Source organism: Cygnus atratus, chromosome 23, assembly GCF_013377495.2.
Source record: "Cygnus atratus isolate AKBS03 ecotype Queensland, Australia chromosome 23, CAtr_DNAZoo_HiC_assembly, whole genome shotgun sequence".
Lineage (NCBI taxonomy): Eukaryota > Metazoa > Chordata > Aves > Anseriformes > Anatidae > Cygnus > Cygnus atratus.
The window spans coordinates 942,785-967,359 of NC_066384.1; the positions used below are offsets into that span (position 1 = coordinate 942,785).

Sequence of the window (24,575 nt, forward strand, 5' to 3'; positions counted from 1 at the left end):
CTCTGGGGAACGTAAGCGCTAGAGAAGGACTCGGTTGCAGCAAGCAGCCTGGTGAAACCACTCAGTGAGGATGTACGGAAGGCAGAGAACTCATGGACAAAAGCACTGGGAAAGTAACAGGAGAGCTGAAGGGGCATTAGGAGGGAAGGAAGCTTCATCTGTGCACTCTTAAGCGGGAGATTTACTCCATCTGCACCTCCATCCTTCCACGCACCCACCCGCCCACCCATCCGTCCATCCACCGGCCTGGGCACCCCCGGGGACCCATGGGTGCTGGGGGCGCTCGTGGCGGGGTGGGGGGGGAAACTCGCGCCTCGGGCCTGCCCGGGGCGCTGCCCAAAACCGAAATGGCGGCGGCGGCGACACGAGAGGGGCGGGGCGCGGGGCGGGGCGACGCGGGAGGTGGGCGGGGCGGGCGCGGGGCGGGGCGGGGCGGCGCCCACTCGCCGCGGGGCCGCTGTCGTTGCAGCGCGGCGGAGGCAGCGCCCGGCGGGACGCGGCCCCGGTACCCGCGGAGCCTCGGAGCCCCCGGAACCCCCCGGACACCGCCGCCCCGGGAGCAGCCCCGCCGCCGCCGCCGCCGCCGCCGCCGCCATGGGCTCCGAGCGGGACTCCGAGTCTCCGCGCTCCTCCTCCATCCACTCGGCCGCCGCCAAGTGCCCGAAGCCCGGCCGCCGCCGCCGCCTCTCCTTCCAGAGCGTCTTCTCCGCCGCCGCCGCCTCCGCCGCGGGCGGCCGCCGCCGCGCCAAGGCCGAGCCGCCGCCCGCCGCCGCCGCCCCGCCGCCGCCGCCCCCCGCCGCTCCACCGGCCCCGCCGCCGCCGCCGCCCCCCCCGCCGCCGCCTCCCCCCCCGCCGCCCCCCGAGGAGCCGCCGGCGTGCGCGGAGGGGAGCGGCGAGGAGGAGCTGGAGTGCCCGCTGTGCCTGGTGCGGCAGCCGGCGGAGAACGCGCCGCGGCTGCTCTCGTGCCCGCACCGGTCGTGCGGCGCCTGCCTGCGGCAGTACCTGCGGATCGAGATCACCGAGTCCCGCGTCAACATCTGCTGCCCCGAGTGCAGCGAGCGCCTCAACCCCGCCGACATCCGCCGCCTGCTCCGCGACTCCCCGCACCTCGTCGCCAAGTACGAGGAGTTCATGCTGCGCCGCTGCCTCGCCGCCGACCCCGACTGCCGCTGGTGCCCGGCCCCCGACTGCGGGTGAGTGCCCGGGGGGTGGGTTGCCGGGGGGTCTGGGGGGGGTGGGGGCTGACCCCAAAGTGGGTTGCCGGGGGGTCTGGGGGGGGTGGGGGCTGACCCCAAAGTGGGTTGCCGGGGGGTCTGGGGGGGGTGGGGGCTGACCCCAAAGTGGGTTGCCGGGGGGTCTGGGGGGGGTGGGGGCTGACCTCAAAGTGGGTTGCCGGGGGGTCTGGGGGGGGGGAGCCCTGACCCCAAAGTGGGCTTCTGGGGTGTCTGGGGGGGGGTCTTGACCCCGCAGGGGGCTGCTCTCCTCCATGCTGGGGTGTCCAGCGGGGTCCCAGACCCCACAAGGGGTTGCCTCCCTCTGTGCTGGGGCATCAGGGGGGTGTCCTGACCCTGCAGGGGGCTGCTGAAGCATCCAAGGGGGTCCCTGTTCCCACAGGGAGCTGATGGAGTGTTTGGGGGGGGGTTGGTGTCCCTGTTCCCACAGGGGTCTGCCCTTTCCGGCCTGGAGGGGGGCCCGCTCTCCCCTCTCTGGTGAGTGACTTGGAGAGGGGGTCCCTCTGCCCCACAGGGGGCTGCCCGTCGGCCCTGGGGCAGCCCGGGGGCCTGCTGTCCTCATAGGGGTCTGTCTGTCCCCTTCCGTGTGGGGCAGCCTGGGAGGGGTCTGCTGTCCCTGCTGGGTTCTGTCCCCTCTCTGCTGGGACAGCTCAGGGTGGGGGGGTCCCTGCGTCCCCATAGGGTGCTGACTGGGGACCCCAGGACAGCCTGGGGAGGTGGGACCCGCTGTGGTGCTGCCTGTCCCCACCCGGCCCAGGGAGGGGCAGCCCCCCCCTGCCCGGTGCTGCGATGCCACTAACGTGTGCTTCTGTTCACACGGAGTTCAATGAAAATCCCTAATTGCAGGCTTGCTGCGCTTGCCAGTCAGCAACCTGTTCGGGATAGTCAAAAGGTACCAAAACAATGCTCCATCCATCCACACTAAAATCCCAGGATTTGACCTTGGGGAGCGTGGAAATACAGACAAGCACGGCCCTTGTAATGGGACTTGGAGGGGGTTTTAGCTGAGCAATTGTTTCCCTGATTTAAAAGAAGGCTTTTTTCTGCACAAATGGGAAGCCTGGAGTTTCCCAGCCGCGTGTATCACCGCGAGCTGCAGCAGTCCTTGCACGGGGCACCCTGCGGTTTCCACGGGGGGGGGAAGAAGGAACTGTGAACGGTCACTTCTTTCCAGCGGGGATGTGAATGCATGGCACAGAGGAGTGATGTTGACTCATTACCATTGCCTAAGTGAGGAAACGTCTGTCTGTCCAGAAGTCGGTCCACCCAGGCTTGATGACTGTACTCGTCTGCGTGTTGCTTTCATTTTCTCTTCTCTTTTCCTTTGGATGAACTCTGTTTAGTTTCTATTTACGTGTAAGGCAAAGCTGCCTGGAAAACGGCTTTTTTCAGGAAACTTAGAGAAGTGCTGCAAAGTTTGGCTAGAAGGCAGCGTGAGTTGCAGTTCTGGGTAGCGTGAACATGAAAGGAAAGTCTGACCTAGTAGTCAGAGTGGAAAGCGTGGTGGGAGGATCGTGAAAATTTAATCAGAGTGTTGTAATAACCTTCCTGTGCAAAGCAGTTAACCTGTCTCAGGTTACCCGTTTTGGGGCCCCTGAGCACTGCTGCATAAAGGCTCGTTTCTTCAGAGGGCAGTGGTAACAGCAGGCAGCGGTGCTGGGTTCTGGTGCAAAGTCAGGTGCTAGGTCTTGATGTTTCGGTGTCGCTGGGGACGAGACCAGGGACGTCGCGCAGGCTGTGTTGCCCGCAGAGGGAATGCCCCTGCTGTCTGCGCCGTCAGCTGGGTAGAGAAAACCCCGTTCCTGCTCACCAGCCTCAGCTTTTCGGCTGCTGTGATGCCGTTCTGGGCTGCGGATAGGTGTAAGCACCCCATCCGTAGCTGAGGCTGCTTCGTTGGAAGGAGCCGGCCCTGGCACGGCCTGCAGGGCGCTGCCTCTTCGAAAGGAGCCCGGCCTGATCCCCATCCAGCCATCGCTTCGGGGGTCTGGGCAGACCCACGTCACCTACAGCTCATCTGGTGGACAAGGACATCCTCGCTGGGAACACGGGACGCGGGCATCTTCCTGTGAGCTGCCCGGCAGAAGCGAGAGGTGACCCCGGCTGCTGGGAACCCGGCAGCTCTCGTGGGTCGCTGCCCACCGGTGCCATCCATCGGCGTGTCGGGAGCACACGAACAAAGGCTGTTGGAATCGGCCCTCCGGCGGCAGGAGGAATTAATCGCCCTATTCATTCTTCCTAGCAAGTGCGTTTCGTTGTGCTTATGTAAAGTCAGGAGACGAATTATTTACAGCGGGCTTTCCCGCGGCAGCAGCAGCGTGTGTGGGGCTGGGGGCACGGCGGTGCTGGGCGTTTTGGGGGGATGTCGCCCACCACCGGGTGTGGGAGCTGCGAGGCGGCGGCGGCAGACGAAGCCGTGGCGTGTGCACGCGGCATCCTCTGCCTTCCACACCTACTGCAGGCTTTCGTAAAGGAAAGAGCTCGGCTGTGCTGCTGCGGGAGGAGGAGGAGGAGGACCGGCACAACACCGGAGCATGTTGCCATGGGAACGCTGGCCAACTGATGCACCATCAGTCGCAATACCAATAATTTTCTATATTTGCAGCTTTTGGTGTCCCCCCCCCCCACCCCCCTCCCTCGCTGCAATCAGCTGGCGTTGCTCTCTGGTGTTTGTCACGCTGCATCTCCCCTAGAAGCTGGAGAGAACAAGAGGAGCTTTAAGCGAACCGGGCTGCGTGGGCTGAGCTCCTGAATGAGGCTGGAGGCAACTGGCGAGGCTCCGGCTCCTTGGAGGCCGGGGCTGGGAGCGGGGCTCTGCCCTCCCTTGGCCCGCTGGGGTCTCGGGCAGGCGCTCGCTGTCGTTGCCGCCGCTGCGTGGGGGAAAGTCAGAGTTTCCCTTTTCACCTCTGCCGGGGCCGAGCCAGGAAGCGGCCGTTGAACGAAGCGATGCGTCAGCGGTCAGGTGGAGATGGAGGCACGCGTTAGCGGCCCGGATCCTGCAGCGGCCACCCCCAGGCACATCGCTTCAATGGCTCCTTTCTAGTTGTCCTTGGGTTTGGAGCTGGGTTACTTCCTTCCCTCGCAGAAGAAAGCCGTGTAGCTGTTTTTCTCCGTGCAGCTGTGGGCTTGTTCTTGACGTTTGTCATTTCAGTTCTAGCAGTGAAATGTAAATGGCGAGGATTTTCTTTTCTCATAGGGGAGTTGCTTGAGTGTCTAGAAAAACCCTAAATCTCTAGTGAGGGGTTAATCTAGAGCACGAGGCTGCTTAATATATTGCGCTGAGCTTTCCCAGCCTGCTGTTATGGTTTGAAATAGCAGTGTGTCACAACGCAGCTGGCCTGATGAGGCTTTATTTTTTGCCAGGGGTAGTTCTGTGGCTGCCTTGTGGTGGCAGGGTACGGATGCTTAGCGGGATTCTCCCTGGCCAAGATGCGTAGGAGTCGATGTGGGTCAGGTTGGCTGCCCCCCCGGCTGCCTGCATCCCTCCCCTCCACCCGCTCCGGCCTCACGTGCAGGCGCGTGGCCGCTGATGTGTGTGGGGACCCTGCCGTCACGCCCCCCAGCCCGGCGCTCCACGCGGAGATGTTGTTTCTTGGGCGATTGTGTCGTACCCTGGCAGGGTGAAGCTGCTTGAACTCCCACGGGATATGAATCATTGTGGTATGACACATTCAGCGGTTCTCACGCTGCTGCCTCTGAGAAGAGGCAATACGACTCGAGCTACGTGAGCTCTAAATATATAATCCTAAATAGGAGCTATTCTCCTCCGGCCACTAACGAAAACGCTGAGGATGATCAACAAAAATACCCTTTGGTATTTATACTGGTGTTGCAGAGCCGGAAGGCACTTCTGGAATTACTCGGTGCAGCCCCTCCAGTGGCAGCAGCCTCATCCTCGCTGACTGTAAGTCAGCTCCTGTGTAGTGGAGCTGCTTCAGCTTTTGTGTGCACGCTTCCTCATGGAAACACCACGTTACTGTCAGAAAAAGTGAGCTGGTTGAGTACCCTGACTTCCCTCTCGTGTACATTCACTTGGTTTTACTCCAGTTTTGGTTTACTCCAGAAGCAGAGCATTGTTCTTCGCCCTCTGTTGATCTCCACAGAATTTCCTTTTTTACAGGGGCTTACTTCTTGAAATAGCTGCACGTTGAAACCCCGCTTGTTCCACTTTTTTTAGGTGATAAAGTGCCCGGTGAGGCTTCAGCTTGCCTAGCCTCCTCTGGGCCATGTGCATACACCCATGTGCCTGGCTGTCCTGAGGAGCTGGGGGGTGTGTTGTGTGTATTTGTGTGTGTGTTTGTGTGTGTGTGCAGCCTGTGTGCAGCCATGCGTACGGAGCAGCAGGAGCCTGTGCTGGGAGCCTGCAGTGGCAGAAGAGGCAGGCTGGGCAGGGCACCTCTGATCCGTACGAGTGGACAGTGAGGACTGCCACCGCTCACTGAGAGAACTCGGTATTGCCAGCTATCTGCCCCAAGTAACCTAATTAGCACTACTTAACTCCAGGCCCTGCAGTGCAAGGCACGGGACTGGTGAGAGCAGGAATTTGGAGCGCGGCTGCACTGCAGCGACCAGGAACGCCGACCTGGCAGCAGTGGGCTGTCTGCCCGGGCTGGGCTGCCTCTGGAGCGGGGCTGCTGTGCCCCCCGGGCAAGGCAGGGGCTGCTCGGCATAGCCCGGCAGCAGCCTGTTGGAGAAGGGCACCGAGAGCCCCCCGTGCCACCCCCGGGCGCGATGACTTGGCCGGATCACGGGACTATCGCTTGATAACTTTGCCTCTTGCTAACTCGCCGGGTGTCTTCCTTCCCCAGCTACGCGGTTATTGCCTACGGCTGCGCCAGCTGCCCCAAGCTGACCTGCGAGAGGGACGGCTGCCAGACGGAGTTCTGCTATCACTGCAAGCAGATATGGCACCCCAACCAGACCTGCGACATGGCCCGCCAGCAAAGGGCGCAGACGCTCCGCGTACGGACCAAGCACACGTCGGGCCTCAGCTACGGACAGGAGTCTGGGCCGGGTATGGATCACGCGTTGTAGGTTACTGGGTGCTGCGGTCGTGCCTGTGAAGCTGAGAAAGCCGCTGGTTGTGCAGAACTTCCTCCCCGGGGCGGTGGCAGTGCCCCGCGGGGAGCGCTGCTGCGTGCCGCAGCTGAGGGTCCCTGGCAGCCATGGGTGAGAACAGCTGTGAACCCGAGAGCCACTTCCCCTTCTCCCGGGTGTTAGAGCGAGCCCGGTGGGCTCCTGCAAGAAATTAGAACATGAAACGGGTCGGGGATAGGTGACGACATGCCTCGGGTCCTTCCTCGGCACTGCAGCTCCCCTCTTCCGCCCCAGCCACGTTGTGGCCGTTTTGATCTCGGATGTTCTGGCTTCTTGCTGATCTAGATGTTGAACAAATAGGTGCTTTTTACTGTTGCAACTTGAAATTTGCCTATTGCAATAGTAAAAAGTAGCATTAATGCCTAGCCCTGCGTGGGGAGCCTGACTGTGTGCACTGTTAGGTGCTCATAATGTCACGTACAGGGGAAAAATGCCAGCCCACAGACTCCTACTCTGCCTTGTAGGAGCTGCTACGTCCGCTGAGTTAGTGTTCATTAAAAATAACCGTGTTGACTCTGGAAGTGGGCAGTAAGGCCATTTCTTGAAGTCCCTCCCTCCCCTCAGACAAAACACTACTGTGTCTTGCGTGCCAGGAGTTAAAATGTTGATGCTCGTACTGGAGCTGCCATGAGCGGTTCGAGGTGGCTCAGCTGCATCTCAAGGCTCAGCGTGCCCAGTTAGAGGGCCCTGACAATCCACAGCCCAGATACCACCACAGCCTGTGGTACAAACCAGCAAGCAAAAACTGGTTTCTGAGCTTTTTTCGCCCTCCTAAAGGAGATCCCTGCCAGGAAGAGCTTAGCGTTTAGCCACTGAAAGGGAGATTCCTGAGACAGCGGTTTTTCCCCACCCCATTCTTGCTGGATTCAGTGCCGTGATTAATAAGGTGCGGGCCGGTCTCAGCAGCTGGATTTCATATTGTTGAGTGTCAGAGAGGCTGCCAGCAAAGCCCTGACCCGCTGCGCAGACAGCCGTTGCGTAACCGCGATCAGATGATGCATGACTTGAGGAGGAGATGAAGGACCCTCATCCTGCCCTGCCAGGAGCCGAGTGGGGCTGCGCAGCATCTGCCCCGCTCTGGCGTGCAGCTGCAGGCCCCATTCCGCACTGCCTGCTGTTGAAGGCCAGGTTCAGAATTTCTGATGCCTCGTTCTCTCGATTGCTCTGTTGTTCTTGGCCTGTGAATCACCTTAGTGGAGCAATTTAATAATGGTTCTGACTTACACTGTTGTCCTGGCTAGCACAGCAAAGGTATGACTTGTTCCCAGCACTTAAGCATCTCCTGGAGTGCATCCTGTGCCAGGCAAGAATAAGCTTTTAAAGCTCCTGTTGCTCCCAGTCCTTGCTGCCCAGGCAGATCACTTTGGTGGGCTTGGTCTCATCAGCGTTATCTTCTCACCCTGACGATAAGCTAACAGCCCAGCCGGCTGGTTGTACCGTCCCCGCTTTATGCTGCACGAGGGCGATCTGTCCGTGCAGAAAGCAAGGGCTCCCCCACACAGCGAGAGCCCCCCGTTGGCTCTTGGCAGCGCGGAGCCCGACTCAGTGCCCTGCTTCCTCCCCGCAGCGGACGACATCAAGCCGTGCCCGCGCTGCAGCGCCTACATCATCAAGATGAACGATGGGAGCTGCAACCATATGACCTGTGCCGTGTGCGGCTGTGAGTTCTGCTGGCTCTGCATGAAGGAGATCTCGGACCTGCATTACCTCAGGTGGGGGCCGGAGCAGGGTGCAGGGCTCCTCTCAATGACAGGAGACGTTTGGCTGCGTGCTGCTCGTCCTCTTGTGTCTACAATCAGTCAGCAAAATTCTCTTCTTTCTGACCCAAAGATGTGAGCTTTCTTCCCACACTACAGCAGGGAGAGGTTCTTCCTCACCAAAAATAAATAAATAAATAAATCTGCTCCTGATATGTTGCATTTGAGATCTCTTAGCATAGTGGACATTAAACATAGTCCTGGTGGTGCAATAGTCACCTTGAGGAGCAAATTAATGTTGATGGGGCGCGGGATCCTTTTTTGTGTTGTCTACCTACTTCCTAAGCTTTGGGTTTTGTTCATGTGGAAGTTGAATTTGGGGTTCTCAGGGATGCTTAGGAATTGCTGAGGTTTTAACGTCATTTTTTTTTCCTTCTATTAAGCCCCTCTGGCTGCACGTTCTGGGGCAAAAAGCCATGGAGTCGTAAAAAGAAGATTCTCTGGCAGCTGGGCACGCTGATCGGCGCTCCTGTAGGCATTTCCCTCATTGCTGGCATTGCCATTCCAGCTATGGTCATTGGCATCCCCGTGTACGTCGGGAGAAAGGTAAATGTGGCGAGCGTGAGGCTGGAGCTGAGGGATCCACGGCTCAGGGCGGTCTCTGACTTGGGGCATCCGACCAGCAACTGAGAGCTGATACGAAGGGCGGGTCTCCCCGTAGAACCAGAATTCAGCTGTCTCTTCTAAACCCTGCCTTATCTTCTGGGCTTTGTGTGGCGAGAGGAGGATGGGGGCTGATAGCCCTTCGGGCTGAAGTCCTCTCAACGCGTGTTGTGTCGCTGTTGTGCCTCTACCCTGAACGGGGAAGGGAAACCTGGCTTCTTTTGTCACTTCCTATGGCAGGGGCCTCTGTGGGACAGTGACAGGCTCTGAGCAGCACGCGGGCATAGGTCACTGTGCATTTTGATGCTGTTGGGGGTCTCCAGCTGCCCCAACCTATGTTATGTTGTGCTCTTGTGCCTCTGTGCCGGTAAAGAGGCGTTGAGAAGGAGGAAATGGTGTCAGCACTGGATTTGTAGCTTCTTCTTTTTCTTGAACGCAGACCCACCTGCAAGATCTGATCTGCGAGATCTGTGGTCACGATGGGGCTCTTTCAGGGCTAATGCAGCTGTAAAAGCACAAGCTTATGGATGTCTTCTGGCTGTTGCTTGTGGCCTGGTGCTGTTCTCACCTGGTGCTTCTCCTTCCCTCAGATCCACAGCAGGTATGAGGGAAAGAAAACGTCTAAGCACAAGAGGAATTTGGCCATTACCGGTGGGGTCACACTGTCTGTCATTGCCTCTCCAGTCATCGCTGCTGTCAGTGTTGGTAAGTGGGCACCGTCCATTTCCCATGGTGTGCAAAGCTGTGTAAATAAACACAACTGAGAGTCCCTACCCCAAAGGTCCCTTCTGTCTGCCTAGCCCAGCTCGGCCTTAAGCCCCTCTTAACTCAGCACATCCTCGTGTGCAGGTATCGGAGTCCCCATCATGCTGGCTTACGTCTACGGGGTGGTGCCGATCTCGCTGTGCCGAGGTGGTGGCTGTGGAGTTAGCACCGCCAACGGGAAGGGCGTGAAAATAGAGTTTGATGAAGACGATGGACCAATCACAGGTACTGCGATAAGCGGGGAAGGGAATGAGGAAAGGCCCTGCCACTGCCTCTTGTAATGAAATGGTGGGGGGCTTAGTATTTCCCAAATCTGAGCATCTTGGGTTTGGCTAGGAGTTACTTGCTGATCAGCTGCATAGCTCCAAGCCAAATCTCAGCGCTTCCTTGCCCTGGTAGAGGCACGGAGGCTGGCTGAGGCGAGAAGCACGCTGCCTGGTGTCCGACCTTCAGCCCTGCCACCACCATCATATCTGGCTGGTGCCCTTGCTGACCGGTTCCCATGCTGTTCTCCTCCTCAGTGGCTGATGCATGGCGAGCCCTGAAGAACCCCAGCATTGGTGAAAGCAGCATCGAGGGGCTGACCAGCGTGCTCAGCACCAGCGGGAGCCCCACGGATGGGCTCAGCGTGATGCAGGGCAACTACAGCGAGACGGCCAGCTTCGCCGCCCTCTCAGGCGGTACCCTGAGCGGCGGTGTCCTCTCGGGAGGCAAGGGCAAGTACAGCAGGTAAATGGGCTGGTGGGCATGGCAAGAAAGGGGTGAAGGCTCCCGGGGCCTGTGCTGGCTGAGCAGGCTTAGCTTGGGGCTCCGTCTGAGGCTGGGTGGCCCTCTGTGTGCTTGGCAGTCATGTCCTGGTATTTTTACTTCTTGGTCTGTGGTGGAATAACCAGTCCCAGCAGACCAGGCTACTTCTGCCGCTGCTGTTAGGCTGGTTCTTGCAAGGAGGACAAAAGCTAGAGAAACAAGTTTCTGTCCCTTCTGAGCTCCGTGAAACTGCAGAGCTGATGCTTTGGGTTAATTGGGAAGAGTGCAGAGGTGCCTGCATGGCCCACTTAAAGATCCTCCGGTGCTCTGATCCCAGCCTAGAGGTTTGGGAGCCTCCTGTTCCAGTCAGGGCTGCTGCTTTCCAAGTCGGAAGGTTACACCACAGTTTTCTTCTTAAACTTGCCTGTGAGTCAGTCTGCAGGGTAATTAGAGACACGTGTTGATATGGCAGCCAGCATATAATCATGGCTCTGTGCTAGATCTGTGGAAATCTGTTCTTCGCAGGAATTGCATGAGTCATGGACATAAACACAACTTCACCTTCGTCATGGAAAACAGAATGGGTTTGCCTAAATCGAGCCAAAAATGAGACTGAGAGGAACCCTTGGGGTTAAGCTCCCTTGTGCCAAGCTAGGCCAGCACAGAGGGCCTCTTGCTTTCTCATGGCAGAGGCTGTTTGGTGCCACTCGGGGACCCTCTGAGGCATTTCTGAGGAATCCTCTTTTTTTTTTTCCTGCAGGCTGGAAGTGCAGGCAGATGTCCAGAAGGAGATTTTCCCCAAGGACTCAGTCAGTTTGGGGGCTATCAGTGACAACGCCAGCACTCGGGCCATGGCCGGTTCCATCATCAGCTCCTATAACCCCCAGGACAGGTAGGAGGACGTGTGATGGTGAGAAGAGTGTTGGTTGTGGGTGTCCTGGAAAAATCCAAGCTCTGCGAGGTGTTGCGGGTGCCAGGCTGGCTGTGGGTGCTCCAGCTCTCGCAGCTGGCAGGAGGGTTGATCTTTTATTCGGGCAGGAGGAGGACCGGGGGTGTTTGGGAGCAGCCTCTCTGTGCACTGTGGAGGCTGAGGAGGGGATCTGCAGCCCAGGACTCTCAGGGCCTGTTCCTGGTGCCCTCGGTCTCCAGTGCTTCCCTGCTTCATTTCCTGGCTCTCAGCCTGGGGGGACCTTGGCTGCCATTCGGAGGAACTCGAGGAGAGCAGTGGGTGCTGTTGTGTCCCAGATGCCGTGGGGTGATGAGCAGCATCTTGCTCCTGCCTGGGCAGCGTGGTCCTCCTGGCCCAGTGAGGTGGTGACCCAGGCTGCGGCCAAAACCAGCAACTGTGCAGTAACACGGGGGTGCTTGTTTCTGCAGGGAGTGCAATAACATGGAGATCCAGGTGGACATCGAAGCCAAGCCCAGTCACTACCAGCTGGCCAGCGGCAGCAGTACGGAGGACTCTCTGCACGTCCACACCCAAATGGCAGAGAATGAGGAAGAGGAGGAGGAGGAGGAAGAGGACGGTGAGCAGGAGCAGATGTGCAAACACCAAAGCTGTGAGCAAAAGGACTGCGTTGCCAGCAAAACCTGGGACATCACCCTGGCCCAGCCTGAGAGCATACGGAGCGACCTGGAGAGCTCCGACAGCCAGTCGGACGATGTGCCAGACATTACCTCGGACGAGTGCGACTCCCCCCACTCTCAGACTGCAGCAGCCTGCCCGCAGACCCCCAAAGCTAGAGGTGCCGAGAGCCCAAGTGCCCACCTGAGCCACTGTGCCCAAGCCGAGGGGTGCAGGCTGGACGAAATAGTCAAACTGGAGTGCATCGAAGCCAGAGTATGAAGCGGCCTCGTGCTGAAAAGCACACTCGTTGTCATTGCATCTTTGGGGCAGGGTTGTGTCCATGTTGGCTTCTGTTTGCAATTCTTCAGCTGGCTCCCTGGCCTCGCCTCAGGGAGTCGTCGTTTCTTACGTGACAAAAAAGAAAAGGAAAAAACAATCCCCCACCCTCTTTTCGTTTTAATTTATTGGTTCAGGCTCTGTGAGGTGTGTAAGAGTGTAAATATGTATGTGTCTGTATGTCTGCAACCATCCTAAAGGACTATTTGAATAAAGACTCTGGATGTCATTCGACTCGCATCCAGCTCATCCTTTCCACGGGTGTACAGTGAAATCCTCTCCTTGGTGGCTGCCTTTGGACTGTCTGTGAATGCCGCCCTAGCCCCAGGCCTGGGGAAAAGGGGTGCATCTCCTCTCCTGCCTCCAGAAAGCAGGGGTGCCAGCCTTGTTCTGCCTGCAGCGCTGAGGGCACGGCTGCTAGGCCAGCTGGCCATGTGCTGGGGCTGTGTACACAGGGGAAGGACAGGGACTAACCATGCACTGAGCCAAATTCCCAGGGCTGCTTGAGGAGGCCGAGGGCTGACCTGGTGGCTCTGTCAGGACATCAGGGAGAGGCCAGGAGGCTGCCCTAGGCCCTGCCTGTCCCCAGGGCAGCTCCCGGGGCATGGGCTGTGCTGCTGTCCCTGTAATTAAAGCGCTGGTGCCTCCTGTCTGCCATGAGCCGTGCAGCGAGCGTGGCTCAGCAAGCACCTACGGAGACCCACGAAGGGCCTCGTGGGGGCTGTGCAGGTCCCTGGACATTTCCTTACGGCAACTTGAGGCGGACTTGGTGCTTTGCTGGGCAGGATGTGGCCAGAGGGGTCTCCCCATGGGGCAGCAGCCTCCCAGGCACGGGGTGGAGGCCTGCAGGGTGCAGCACAGCGCGGTGCAAAGCAGCAAAGGGAGCGCAGGGGTGGGGATGGGGCCGTGCCTCCCCTCTGCGGAGGCAGGCGAAGGTGGAGTTATTGCTTTGCTCGTCCAGGAGCTGGTCTGACGGGAAGCGGAGCCACAGCTGGGTGCAGCAGGCGAGCGGCTCCGTGGCCTCGTCCCAGCTCTGGGCCTGCCCGGTCGTGTGGGGACCCCGATGGCTCTGGCCACCAGTGCAGGGGCTGAGCACAGGGCAGGTCCTGGGGGTGCCGAGGGGCTCTGATGGCCTGATCCTGGCCGGCTGAAGATGTGTCAAGTGGGTGAGTCTGGGTCTGGTGTGGTAATTGCGATGGGAGGTGTCTGAGCCCTGCCTGCGGCTCCAGCTATGCCTCCTGCAGGGGAAACTGAGGCACGGAGGGAGGGCAGCTCTGCGCGGCTCCAACATGAGCTGGGGTGAGCCCCAGTCCCGACGGGGGAACAGCCCTGTGCTGCTGCCTCTATTCATTAGAGCGCTCGGTGCCCAAGCCCAGCGCTGGGATGGCCGTCCATGGGGGGGCTGCTCCCTGCAGCTCCCTTATTGCCCCGGGGAGCCCCACTCCTTCCCGGGACGTGCTGGGGCAAGCGGCCGGTCCCCATCAGGGACGCCCATTCCCACAGCTGCTGTCCCTGCACCATGGCTCTGACCCCAGGGGAGCTGGCTGGGGCAGTGGTTTGCATATCTGGGCTGCCAGCGACTGCCACCCTGCCACCACCTTGTCCCCACTGCCGTGTCACCTCCTCTGGGGCTGTCCCCAGATGCCCTGCGCCAGCCACCCTGCGCTGTGCAGTCTCAGTGCTCAGCCTCCCCTCTCCTCCTCCCCAGGCCACCACGATCCCAGCAGCCACCAGAGGGTCCTCATGAAAACGGGCCTCATCCTCCTCATCGTTGGGCACCTCAACTTCATCACCGGAGCCCTCGTCCACGGCATCGTGCTCCGCTTCGTGGTCAGCCTGCGGGACGCCATCTCCCTGCAGTACGCCATCTCCAACACCGCCTCGGCCATCTCTGCTCTGCTGGTACCACGGGGGGTGGGGGGCCACAGGATGGATGCAGGGTGGATGCAGAGGGATGCAGGGTGGACACTGCTCCGTCCCCCCCTTCCTGGCTCTAACGAGGCCTTCCTCACATAGGACTGGGGGGGGGTTAGATCCACAGGGACTTGTCACTGGGTGGAGGGGGCTGAGCTTTCAGGGACAATGTCAATGTCCCTGGTGTCGATGACCTCCCCACGCTTCCTTGCAGACGATCTGCTGTGGCTTAGCTGCCCTCATGCTGTCCCGCTACTTCGCCCCTGCAGCCCTCGTAAGCAGCCCCAGCCCTGCAGCCCCCCAAGGATCCATCCCACAGCCCCCGGCTTGGGCACCACCCCAGGTGGGTGGCTGCATGTGGCTCCATCTCACCGCGCTCCCTCATCTCTCCCCTCCCACAGAAATGGGCAGTTCTGGCCCTGAGCGCCAGCAGCAGCCTGGGCTCGCTGTCCTGCCTGCCAGGGCTGGCCGTCGCCATCGGGCTCACGCTGGGCAGCCGGGGCCGGGTGCTGCTGGCACCCTGCGCCCTCACCGATGCTGCCCTCGCCCCGCTCGCCCGGCAGTGCCCCTTCGATCCCACCCGCGTCTACGTGAGTCCTGCTGATCCTGTGGCCACCCCGCGCTGTGCCTGCACTGCAGATGGGGGCACACACAGGGACCTCACGGCCCTCATCCCCACAGAGCTCCACACTGTCCCTCTGGTTCATCTCCCTCATGCTGGGCTCACTGGAGATCGTCTTCAGCATCCGCTGCCTCCTGCTCACCATCGAGCTCCTCCGCCTCAGCTGCTGCTGCCGCAGGGTGCGCCGGCAGAAGGTGAATCCTCTCTAAGCACCCGTGCAGGGCTGGGATGGAGCCAGCTGGGCTCAGGGCCCCAGGGCAGGCAGGATTTGCCCACCTGAAGCTCTCGGCCCCTGGTCCTGCCCTGAGCAGCCCCTCTGCCTTGCAGGTCTCCTTGCAGACTGCCCCTGCGGACAGCCCCGACCCTGGACTGTGCCTGGGCTTGCTGAGCCTGGACAGCGTGGAAACTGCCCAGCTGTGAGCAGGGTATGGGAACCAGCCCTGTCCCAGCACCCACCCCACAGCAGAGCCCAGCTCTGGGGCAGACACAGGACCTTGGATGCTGCTCATTGCTAGCTGGGACACGAGTCCATCCCCGCCGTGTTGGGCTGCCTGGGGCTGCAGCAAGGGAGGCTTCTGTGCTGGATCCGAGCCCTGCGGGGAGGATCTTTCCCCTCAGCATTGATGACCCCCACCCCACTGCTGACTGCACTGACACAAACTTTATTTTGCAGGTATTAAAAGACCAGAAGCACCCCCCCTCCCAATGGCCCCCACCTGTGCGCCAGCCGTGGGGAAGGGGCTGGCCCGGCCCCGAGGCGTGCAGTGTGTGCATGCTGGGGGTGCTGGGGGAGCTGCGAGCAACCGGGGCTTTGTCCCCTAGGCCGGGTCCTGGTGCCTGTTGGAGAAGCAGCGGTGGCTCCACCATGCTGGGTTGTCCCCTGCTCCATGCCTCTGGTGCAGAGGGACCGTCCCCATTTGGGGGGGGTCCCTCCTGTCTACCGGGTGGGTGCAGGAGCTGCTGCAGTGGTGGGGATGTCCCTCCTGGATCTCCCTTCCCCAGCCTCGGCTGGGCTCCTTCTGCCATGAGGGCATGGAGATGGGGACAGCAGGGACGGGCAGGGGTAGGAGGTGGTGTCCGGCTGCAGGACAGGGGTGGCAGGGGGCTGCGGGGGCTGTGGGGGGCTCAGAGCTGCCCGGTGCCGCTGGGGTCACACTGCAGCAGGCGCACGATGGATGGGTCACTCTTGGCACCTTTGATGAACTCCTCCAGTGACAGCTTGCCTGCAGGGGGTACATGGCTCAGCCCGGGGGCCACAACCTCATCCCGGACACACAGGGGCACACAGGACCAACACGCACCAGGGACCCCCCCCCCCCCCCCCGTCCACCCCCTTTCACGGGGCGAGCCCCCCAAGTCTGCAGCCAGCCGAGCCCCTCGGCTGCTGGGGCTCCCCCCGGCCACCCCAGCGGACGTGAGGCGTTTAATCAGCATGCGTGCGGCTCCCTCTAAGACCCCCGGATTTAGCCATGAGACCTTTCCCTTAATCCCCTCCATCTCCTCTCATTTACCATCGTTATTAGTATCCATCTGTCGGAAGATTTTTTCCGTTCTTTTCTCCGGAGTCGATTCATCTTCGGGCATATTCATCACGGAAGAGACCATTTTGTGGATGGCCTGGGAGAGGGAGACAGGGAGGAGGGTGAGCGCCTGCCACCAACCCGGGGTGGGGGACAGAGGGCTTGGGGTTCGCTGCACTGGGACCAGCCCCTGCCCGTGTACCCAGGCTGGGGGGGTGGATTTTGCTCCCAGCACAGCTTGTGTCTGCCCCAAGGAAGCAAGCTGGATTGCAGAAGGCAGATGGGAGCTGCTCTTGCAGGGAGATGCCCACCAAGATGTTGATGAAACAGCCTCACAAGTCACCCCCCAATGCTGCTGCTGCTGGGCCAGGGTCTGGGCAAGGGGAGCAGCTCCTGGGTGCCTGCACCAGGTCCTCGGGGTGGCTGCCACACGCATGGGCAGCGGGAAGAGCCCCAGAATAGGGTGCTGAGGGGAAGCCCTGGCCCCGGGACATGAAGAAGCAGGGTCTGCCCCGGGGGGCTGCTCCTTCCTACAGCCGCAGGGCTCAGCCAGCGGCTCCCTGCAGACGTCCAGCCCTGCGCAGGGAGCAACACGAGGCACCTGCCCCAAACCTGCCCGCATCCCGGGGCGCAGCGGGGCTGTGCGTACCTGCACGATCTCCAGCATCTCCTCCCGGCTGATGTAGCCGTTGCCGTCCAGGTCGTACATGCTGAAGGCCCACATGAGCTTCTGCTCCAGCTTGCCGCGGGAGGTGACGCTCAGGGCGATGATGAACTCTCGGAAGTCGATGGTGCCATCGCCGTTGGTGTCGAAGGTGCGGAAGACGTGCTCGGCGAACTTGGAGGCGTCGCCGTAGGGGAAGAAGTTGGCGTAGATCTTCTTGAACTCCTCCACGTTGAGGATGCCCGAGGGACAGTCCTTCAGGAAGCCCTTGTACCAGCCCTGCAGCTCCAGGTCGGAGAACTCGGTGTTTTCCCGCAGGTCCTGGAGCATCTCGGGGCGCAGCTTGCTGTTCTGCTTCCCCATGCCGCTGGGGACGAGCGCTGCGCTGTGGGGGGCTCCTGGCCCGGCTCCGCTCCCTGCGCCCTACAGGAGTGGAGAGGGACGGGGCAGCGCTCCCTGGCAGCCCCCGGGCACCCGGGCGGAGGCGGAGGCCGATGCGGCCCCCTCCATCGCCGCCGTCCCCTCTGAGCCGCCGGGGCCAGTCCCGGGGAGGCAGCCCCCTGGCATTTGCGTAATAAACCTTCAGGGGTCATTTGCATAATAGATTGGGCGATGTTGGCGGCCCCGGGGGGGGGGGGGGGGGGGGGGCGCAGCGGGCTGGAGGAGGGAAAGGGGCCGGACTCAGCCCTGGCTGGGGCTCTGGGTCCAGATCTGGGCCAGCTCCCCTGGCGGGGGCTTATTTTTGGCACCTCCGCCTCCCCCGTTAATATTTGATGCCTCCGCCTGGCTCCGGAGCCCCGGGGAGGGCCGGGGGCCGCGGGTCTCCACTTGTAGCCAGAGCCCCCTCCCCGCATCAGGGCGCAGCAGCCGGGGGGGGGGGGAGGTTGAGGGGGGCACCCCCAGGGAAGATGCCCCCGGGGCAGGGGGAACTACAGGGGAGTCCTCCCAAAACTGGGCACCGCAGGAGGGGGCTGCAGGGACCCCCCCAAGGGAAGATGCCCCCGGGAGGGGGTGAGGGGGCACATTTAGCGGGCACCCCCGGGACGGTGCAGCACGGCGCGGGGGGTGCCGGCCCCCCCCGCAGGGGCTGCCCCGGGCCGGGGGGGGCTCTGCAGCCGCCGGCGGGGGGGGACACGCACCCGCGGGGCTGGGGCCGTGCCGCTCTCCCGGCCCCCCGCCCCCCGCTCGCCCCCGGTTTTCCCCCCGGTTTTCCCCGGTCCCCCCGGGTCCCGCCGCCTCCTACCTGCCCGGGGATGAGCTGCCACCGCCGCCGCCGCCGTGCGCCAGCGCAGCCCGGGAGCGCCCGCCGGTAGCGCCCGCCGCAGCGCCGGGCGGCGGGGGGGCACCGGCACCGGGGGGCGGCGCGGGGGGGCACCGGCAGCAGCCCCCGCCCGCCCCGGGGGGGGCCCCACCCACCCCTCCCCGGCCCGGGGCACCGCCCCACGAGGCAGTGGGGTGCAGCCCCTGCTCGCCCCCCCGGGTGAGGGCAGAAAAGGCTCGGTGCACCTGCAAGAGCCGGGCTGGAGCTGGGAGCTGACAGAGCACTGGGAGCACCGGGAGATCTCCGCACCAGGCACGTGGGGCCGGCAGCTCAGGTGCCTGCAGACCCAGGAGGATGCTCTGGGCTCTGAAGTGGCCCTGGGGAGGGTCCCAAGGGCTCTGTTACAAAAATCATTTGTGTGGGGTGTGTTCCTGGCCCAGGATGGGGCTGCAAAAGTGCACGCAAACATGCACACACACGCAGACTCATACACATGCACACACATATATGCACACCCACCCTGCCCTTTAGGGCCCATTCCTGGGGCACCTCTCTCCTTGCCACCGGTGCCACCCTGCCAGCACGTCTGCCTGTCCCCATCCCGTCCCCTCGGAAGGAAGCCGCTGCCCCAAGGCCCCCCAGGGTGGAAGAAGTGAGGGGTACGGGAAGCCCGTGTTGGGCATCCCAGGCACGGGCTCATCCCTCATCTTCCTGCCGGCCCAAGGGGTGCCAGGGCAGGTGCTTTGGGGTGAGAAGGGGATGTTTTGGGTGGGGTCCCCAACGAGCCCCCAGAGGCACACAGAGCTCAATGCTCCCTGCTCACAGGGGCTGGAGCAAAACTGCCTCCGGCAGCCGCCGCCTGCACCGGGAAAAGGCACCCGTGGTGCCAGATGCTGCCCATACGGAGGTGACATCCCCAGCAGGTTTCCCTGCGTTCCTGCACCACTCGATCAATTTGCAAAGCCTGGGATTGTTCGGAAATATCATGGGGAGCAGATGGCAGGGGCAGATGGGAGGAAGAGGCACTCTCCTCTGAATTATACAAATAAACATGCATAAAGTGATTAAACCCCCGGCCCCGGCTCATTCTGCGGGGAATGGGGAAGGGGCAGGTGGTTGCTGCAGAGCAGGGAGCTGGGGGGTGGAGGACTGCTGGAGAGACCCAGGATGGGGCAAATTCACACCAAAACCTCCTGGGTACTGAGCTCAGTGAGGCCGAGGGGATGCAGGTTCCACCAAGGGAGATCTGGCACCACCAGGCATAAATGCCAGCCCAACACAGGACAGGAGACAGGGACTGCTTCGGGGTGACCTGGCTGATAGAGCAGCTGAAAGCTGTGGGTGCATTTCAAAGCCCATCAGCAGCACTTGCCCAAACCACAGTCTGGGCACAGGTCTGGCACAGGACCGGCATCGAGCCCAAGGGTGCTTTGGGATGGGTCTGGGCTGGAAACTGAGGGAAATGGCGATGAGAGCAGCGGGACAGCGGCTGCGCCTCTCCCCTGTGCTGTAGGAAAGGAGATTGGAAAGGGCTAAGGGAAGGGGACTGGAAATGGGGCTGTGGTGTGAGCAGAAAGGCGAGGAAGTAGGGAAGACTGGTGTCACGGGGGCTGAAGGCGCCCTGTGGGCTGGTGCCCCCCAGGAGCAGGATGCTGGTGGTGAGGTGGGAGGAGCTGAGCTGCCCACAGGTGGGGGTGCCTCTTCCCCTCGATAATCTTCATATCTATTTTAATCCTCCTCTGCATGAGTGACAGAGGGCACAACTGACGCAGGATGATTTGAAAGCGTCCCATTTCTGACTCAAACCCGGCCCTAAAACCACCTAATCCGCCGCGCTGGAATGGATCGCAGGAAGGAGAGGATAATGCGGGGCGCGGGCAGGACCTTGCTGTGCCACCAACCCCCCAGTTATTTATAGGGTCCCCAGGCTGGGGGGCAAACAACCCCCATCCCCTCCCCTCCATCCCCACGCCTCCTTCCCCAGACTCCCACTTGCTTGGTGCACAGCCCCATTCCCCACTTCTGTGCTCGCTTAGCGGGGAGAGACGTGGGGTGCTGCTGAGGGGATGCCCCCTTCCTCCTCCTCCTCCTCAGCAGCCGTGGAGCCCCTGAGGCTGAAGCAGGGCAGGAAGGGAGGGGGCTGCGGGCAGGAGCCGCATGCCCTGCTCTGGGGGCACCAAGCGCATCCCCATGTCCCCACAGACACAGGGCAGTCGTGTCCCAGGGGTGCACAACTCCCTGACGTGGGACCGTGCCCTAGGAGTGCTGCACAAACAGGCGCTGTCCCCACCGCCACCCCTCAGCCTGCCGGGGTGCTCAGCCTTGCTGGGATGAGCCGGGAGGGGAGAGGGAAAAGCGAGAGGGGCTCAGCCCCCGGGCAGCATCAGCAAACCCCACCAGGGGCTCCCCAAAGCCCCGCAGACCCCTTCCCATGGGCCCACGCTGACCCCGGAGCTTGTCCTTGTCCTTGTCCCTGGGTCCTGCACAGCCTGTGGAGGACGCGGTGAAGGTAAGCAGAGCGTGGCGGGGGCGCAGGGCAGGGGCTGCAGGAATAGCCGAGGATTAAATGAAAATGCCCAGATAATGAGGATCTTTGGTAAAAAGCCCATTTGTATAATTCAAATCTCTAATAGGCTTCCTGGAATACAAAGCCCTTTGTGATGCCCAATCTCATCTGGATCAGGAGCCGCTTGCTTGCTAAACCTTGACAGTGCTGTGGGGATGCGGGAACATTTCGTAACGGGCTCCATCCCACGTCCCCATGTCCCCACATCCCCGTGTCCCCATGTCCTGGTGCCGCACGCTGCAGCCCTGAGGCGCGCACAGCTCACCTTGCCTGGGCAGCCGAGGTCGGGGCTGAGCCAGTCCCCATGGGGCACACGCGTGTTGGCACCGGGACACGTGTTCAGGTGTGCAGGGACACGGGGCTGGGACGTGTTTAGGGGCTGTCTGGGCACACGCAGGCCCCTGGCTGTAGCAGTGGCCCTGGGATTTGGCTGCAGCAAGTGCAGGGGAAGGACGCGCGAGCTGCAGGTGCTCGGTGCCTGGTTTTCCACACCATCTGTCCTGGCAGGGCCTGCAGGAGTGCAGCCCCAAGGCTTTCCCAGCAGCTTGTCCCCGTGCCCCAGGGGACCCTGGCCTGGTTCTGCCCCGGTTCCTCCTTGCTGGGACGCGGGGCTCAGCGCTGCAGGTGACTGGGATGCACCCAGAGCCAGGTTTGGGGCTGCAGCTTGTCCCCACTGTGTCCCACGGCAGGACTGGAGAGCTGCGGAGGTGACATCGCTGTCCTGGGCAGGGGACACAGGGGGGGACGGGGTTTGTGGGGCAAGGGGAGCGCACCAAGAGGCGTCCGGACCTGGATTCGCCCCATTCCCCCCAGCTCTCCAGGGGCTGGAGGGGTTAAACACCACCGCCACTGCCACCAGTGCCAGCAGTGCCACCCGTGCTACCCGTGCCAGCAGTGCCACCCGTGCCACCCATGCCACCAGTGCCACCAGTGCCGCCGCCACGCGTGCCTCGGGCTCCCTCTCGCGGCGCCTCGCCCGGTGCCGCGGGGTGTCCGGGGAGCCCCGGTCCCGCAGCAACACCGCGGGGCAGCTCCCGGGGGGGGTGCTTCGAGGGGGGGCGCCGTGCCCGGGGGCTCGGAGACGGAGGGGCCCCGCTGCCCCCCACCCGCTGCCGCCCTCGCGGGAGCTCCGAGCCCTGGGCAGGACCCCGGGGGCCGCGTCTGGGCGGGGGGGCCGGGGGGGCGCTTCCCTCCCTGGGGGGTTCCTGAGGGTCGGGGGGGGCTCGGCTGCGGTTCCCCCTCCCGTGTGCGGCCGTGCCCGGTGCCGGCAGGTGGCAGCAGCGGCCCGCGGCGGCGCCCGGCACAGCCCCTGCTGCCCCCCCCCGCGGTGTGCAGCCCCCTCCTGCCCCCCATGAGCAGCCCCCCACACACCCCCGATGTGCAGCCCCACCCCACCCCCGATGTGCATCTCCCCCCCGACGTGACCTGAACACCGATGTGCCGGGGCCAGGGGGGCAACAGCAGCTGGGGGGCGGCGGGGCCAGGGCACCCCAAAGCCCCCCCGGGGTGGGAGAGGAGAGGGGCAGGGACGGGATGGAGCAGTGCGGGCTGTGCAGGGGCCACATCCCAGGGAGTCCCCCGGGGACGGCAGAAGTTGGAGGGCTGGAACGAGGAAACGTTCCCCCTGTGTGGGCAAAGGGGAGAAGGGTAAGAAAACAGGGAATTATGGTTTTAACCGTCTCAGCCTCTGGAAAACACCAGGGCACACACCAGAGCTCTTGAGGGAGCCTGGCTGGTACCGGCCTGATGGGGAAGAGCCCTCCTGCACATGCTGGGCACAACTGGGGCACAACTGGGGCACAACCTCGGCTCTGCCACCGGCCGGGGGCTCTGGATGGGGTCCAGCCCCAGTGGCCCTTCCTCTGGGGCGGACTGGGAGGCACCGGCGGTGTTTCCAGGCAGCAAATTTGAGTTCAGAGCTTGGGGATGAAATGGGGTTGGGCTGAGCTCGGGGAGAGTCCAGTCCCCATGGCACTGCCATGCCCAGGGAGTAAAATAACCCGGTGAGGCCACGAGGCCCAGCCTTCGCCTGCCTCCCCGGGCCGTGTCACGCTCCTTCACCTCCAAACGTGGCCCCGGCTGCCTCAGCCCCCACCGGGAGGTTTTGTGCTACAAGCCCTCCGTGGCGCAGCTGCTGGGGGATTTGGGACTCCCTGTGCGGAGGCAGGGAAATGCCGGAGCGTGGCGGTGCGTCACGCCGCAGCCTCGGCGCCGGCTTCACATCGCAGCAGGCAGCTGGAGCCGGCTCGGCTGCGGCTGCCATGGAGCTGAGCACTTGTGGTCCTGCTCCTGCCCGGCCCGTGTAACCTCATGCCCCAATGAGGGGAGGTCCAGGGGAGGCTGGAGCCCAGCACCGGCTCCATCAGCCGGGCTCACACCGCCCGGCCACGTGCGGCTGGGCTTGGAATGGGCGCCGAGCTCAGTCCCGCCAGCCCCGCGCTCCTTCTCCTCCCTTGCACCTTCTCTGCCTCTGAAGTGATGAATTTTTAATCTGCTGCCAGCCCGGAGATGAAAGGGAGGCACTGAGGCGTTTCCGCGGGAAGCTGCTGCGGCGGAGCTGGGCCCGGCTGCGGTGGGGAACGGCCCCGGCACCGCGCAGCGGGCGCTGAGCTGGGACAGTGACACAGGGCTGGGACCCGGGAGGGCAGGGTCACCTCCTGGCCCCATTGGAGGCTTTTTGGGTCCCTCGGTGCCTGTCGCCCCATCCAGCAAAGGGCTTGCATTCACGGGGAGATGCCTGGAGCTCTGCGGATCTCCTGCTTTGCGAGGAGACGGCCCCCAGCACACAGCCCCCATCTCTCACTGACCCATGAGCACAAATGTGATCCATGTGCTGCTGCCCAGCGCTGGCACGGCCGGAGGGTCCCCAGCACCACACCAGGAGGATGCAGGAGAGGAAAGCAGAGGCAGCAGCACCCAGCACCGACCCCATCGCTGTGCAGAGAAAGCGCCGGTCCGTAAAACACAGCCCCACGGGCAGCAGGCTCTGAGTGGCTGCCAGGAGCACACGGACACTCCTGGGAGCCCACCAGCCACGCCGTGCAAGCAGCGCAGGATAAATACCCGTGGCCGAGCGATGCTGCCCAGACACACAGCCTGAAGCCCGCTGCCTCCGGCACCAGCTGTGGCCGGGTGCTCCGGCCTGATGCGTCCGTGCCTGCTGGGGGCCGAGGCCCCTTCCCGGTGGCATCCTGCAGCTGGCAGGGCCACCCTGGGCCACCACGGTGGCTGGCACCAGGTCCTGCCGTGCTAGCGGTGTCGAGCTGCCAGGCCACCAGCGGGTCCCCGTGTGTCCCCATGAGTGCAGGGTGCCTGGGGGGGCTCGGCAGAGGTGGCCAGGGCAGGGCCCCCATCCAGCAGCGTGGCAGCCAGCGGCTGGGCTGGGAGCGCTCCGGCTCCCTGCAGCTAGTTACCATAAATTAGGGCGCTGCCGGCTTCATTAACCTAACGGCACGGCTAATTCGAGCAGCTCCTCCAACGCTCGTTACCACTGGGTTTAGAGCCCGCTGACTCGCGGGGGGGCTGCGCGAAACCCAGGCAGCGAAATGTCACCGGTGCCGCGCACCTGGCCGGGGGGCTCGCCTCGGGGGGGGGGAGCCTGCTCCCTCCGGTGGCCGGGCCCCCCCCCCGCAGCCCTCGGACCGGGGAAACTGAGGCAGGCGGCGGGGCCGGGCCGGGGGAGGGACCGGAGCGGGGCTGCCCGGCGCTGCAGCGGGCGGAGCCGGGGCTCGGCGGGGCCGCGCCCGCCCCCGCCTCCCGGCCGAGCCGAGCCGAGCCGAGCCGAGCCGCGCCGCGCTGCCGAGGGGCTCCGAGCCCACCGCCCCGGCCGAACCGGGCGGCCCCGGCGGCACCGGGCCGCGGCGCTCTCCGCGGTGCTGAACGGCGCCGCCGCGCCCGCAGGACGCGCCGCCGGCCCGGCCCGGAGCG

The 24,575-nt window shown here is 63.0% G+C and overlaps 3 protein-coding genes across 3 annotated transcripts; 2 read left to right on the plus strand and 1 right to left on the minus strand.

Moving 5' to 3' along the window:
- Positions 1-594: 594 nt before the first annotated feature.
- RNF19B (ring finger protein 19B) lies at positions 595-12,327 on the plus strand. The gene is made up of 9 exons (XM_035562200.2): positions 595-1,193; positions 6,038-6,243; positions 7,894-8,038; positions 8,467-8,629; positions 9,277-9,391; positions 9,536-9,676; positions 9,973-10,180; positions 10,959-11,090; positions 11,576-12,327. Exons 1-9 carry the CDS (start codon positions 595-597, stop codon positions 12,042-12,044), a joined length of 2,178 nt encoding a protein of 725 aa, XP_035418093.1. The 3' UTR covers positions 12,045-12,327.
- A 927-nt stretch (positions 12,328-13,254) lies between these two features.
- TMEM54 (transmembrane protein 54) lies at positions 13,255-15,057 on the plus strand. The gene is made up of 5 exons (XM_035562000.2): positions 13,255-13,267; positions 13,810-14,003; positions 14,417-14,605; positions 14,697-14,831; positions 14,965-15,057. Exons 1-5 carry the CDS (start codon positions 13,255-13,257, stop codon positions 15,055-15,057), a joined length of 624 nt encoding a protein of 207 aa, XP_035417893.2.
- Positions 15,058-15,762: 705 nt separating this feature from the next.
- Positions 15,763-17,184, minus strand: HPCA (hippocalcin). Its single transcript, XM_035562249.1, has 3 exons — positions 16,807-17,184; positions 16,149-16,254; positions 15,763-15,860 (listed from the first exon to the last, which is right to left on the minus strand). Exons 1-3 carry the CDS (start codon positions 17,182-17,184, stop codon positions 15,763-15,765), a joined length of 582 nt encoding a protein of 193 aa, XP_035418142.1.
- Positions 17,185-24,575: the final 7,391 nt, after the last annotated feature.

What these genes read in the sequence shown, in the direction of transcription:
- RNF19B (XM_035562200.2), top strand. Translation starts at nt 595, where the DNA reads ATGGGCTCCGAGCGGGACTCCGAGTCTCCGCGCTCCTCCTCCATCCAC. An exon ending in TGCCCGGCCCCCGACTGCGG is followed by an intron (nt 1,194 to 6,037) that starts GTGAGTGCCCGG and finishes TTCCTTCCCCAG; the next exon opens with CTACGCGGTTATTGCCTACG. An exon ending in CATCGCTGCTGTCAGTGTTG is followed by an intron (nt 9,392 to 9,535) that starts GTAAGTGGGCAC and finishes CCTCGTGTGCAG; the next exon opens with GTATCGGAGTCCCCATCATG.
- TMEM54 (XM_035562000.2), top strand. An exon ending in CGGCCATCTCTGCTCTGCTG is followed by an intron (nt 14,004 to 14,416) that starts GTACCACGGGGG and finishes CCCCTCCCACAG; the next exon opens with AAATGGGCAGTTCTGGCCCT. An exon ending in GCAGGGTGCGCCGGCAGAAG is followed by an intron (nt 14,832 to 14,964) that starts GTGAATCCTCTC and finishes TCTGCCTTGCAG; the next exon opens with GTCTCCTTGCAGACTGCCCC.
- HPCA (XM_035562249.1), bottom strand. Translation starts at nt 17,184, where the DNA reads ATGGGGAAGCAGAACAGCAAGCTGCGCCCCGAGATGCTCCAGGACCTG. An exon ending in AGATGCTGGAGATCGTGCAG is followed by an intron (nt 16,255 to 16,806) that starts GTACGCACAGCC and finishes TCCCTCTCCCAG; the next exon opens with GCCATCCACAAAATGGTCTC. An exon ending in GATGGATACTAATAACGATG is followed by an intron (nt 15,861 to 16,148) that starts GTAAATGAGAGG and finishes TACCCCCTGCAG; the next exon opens with GCAAGCTGTCACTGGAGGAG.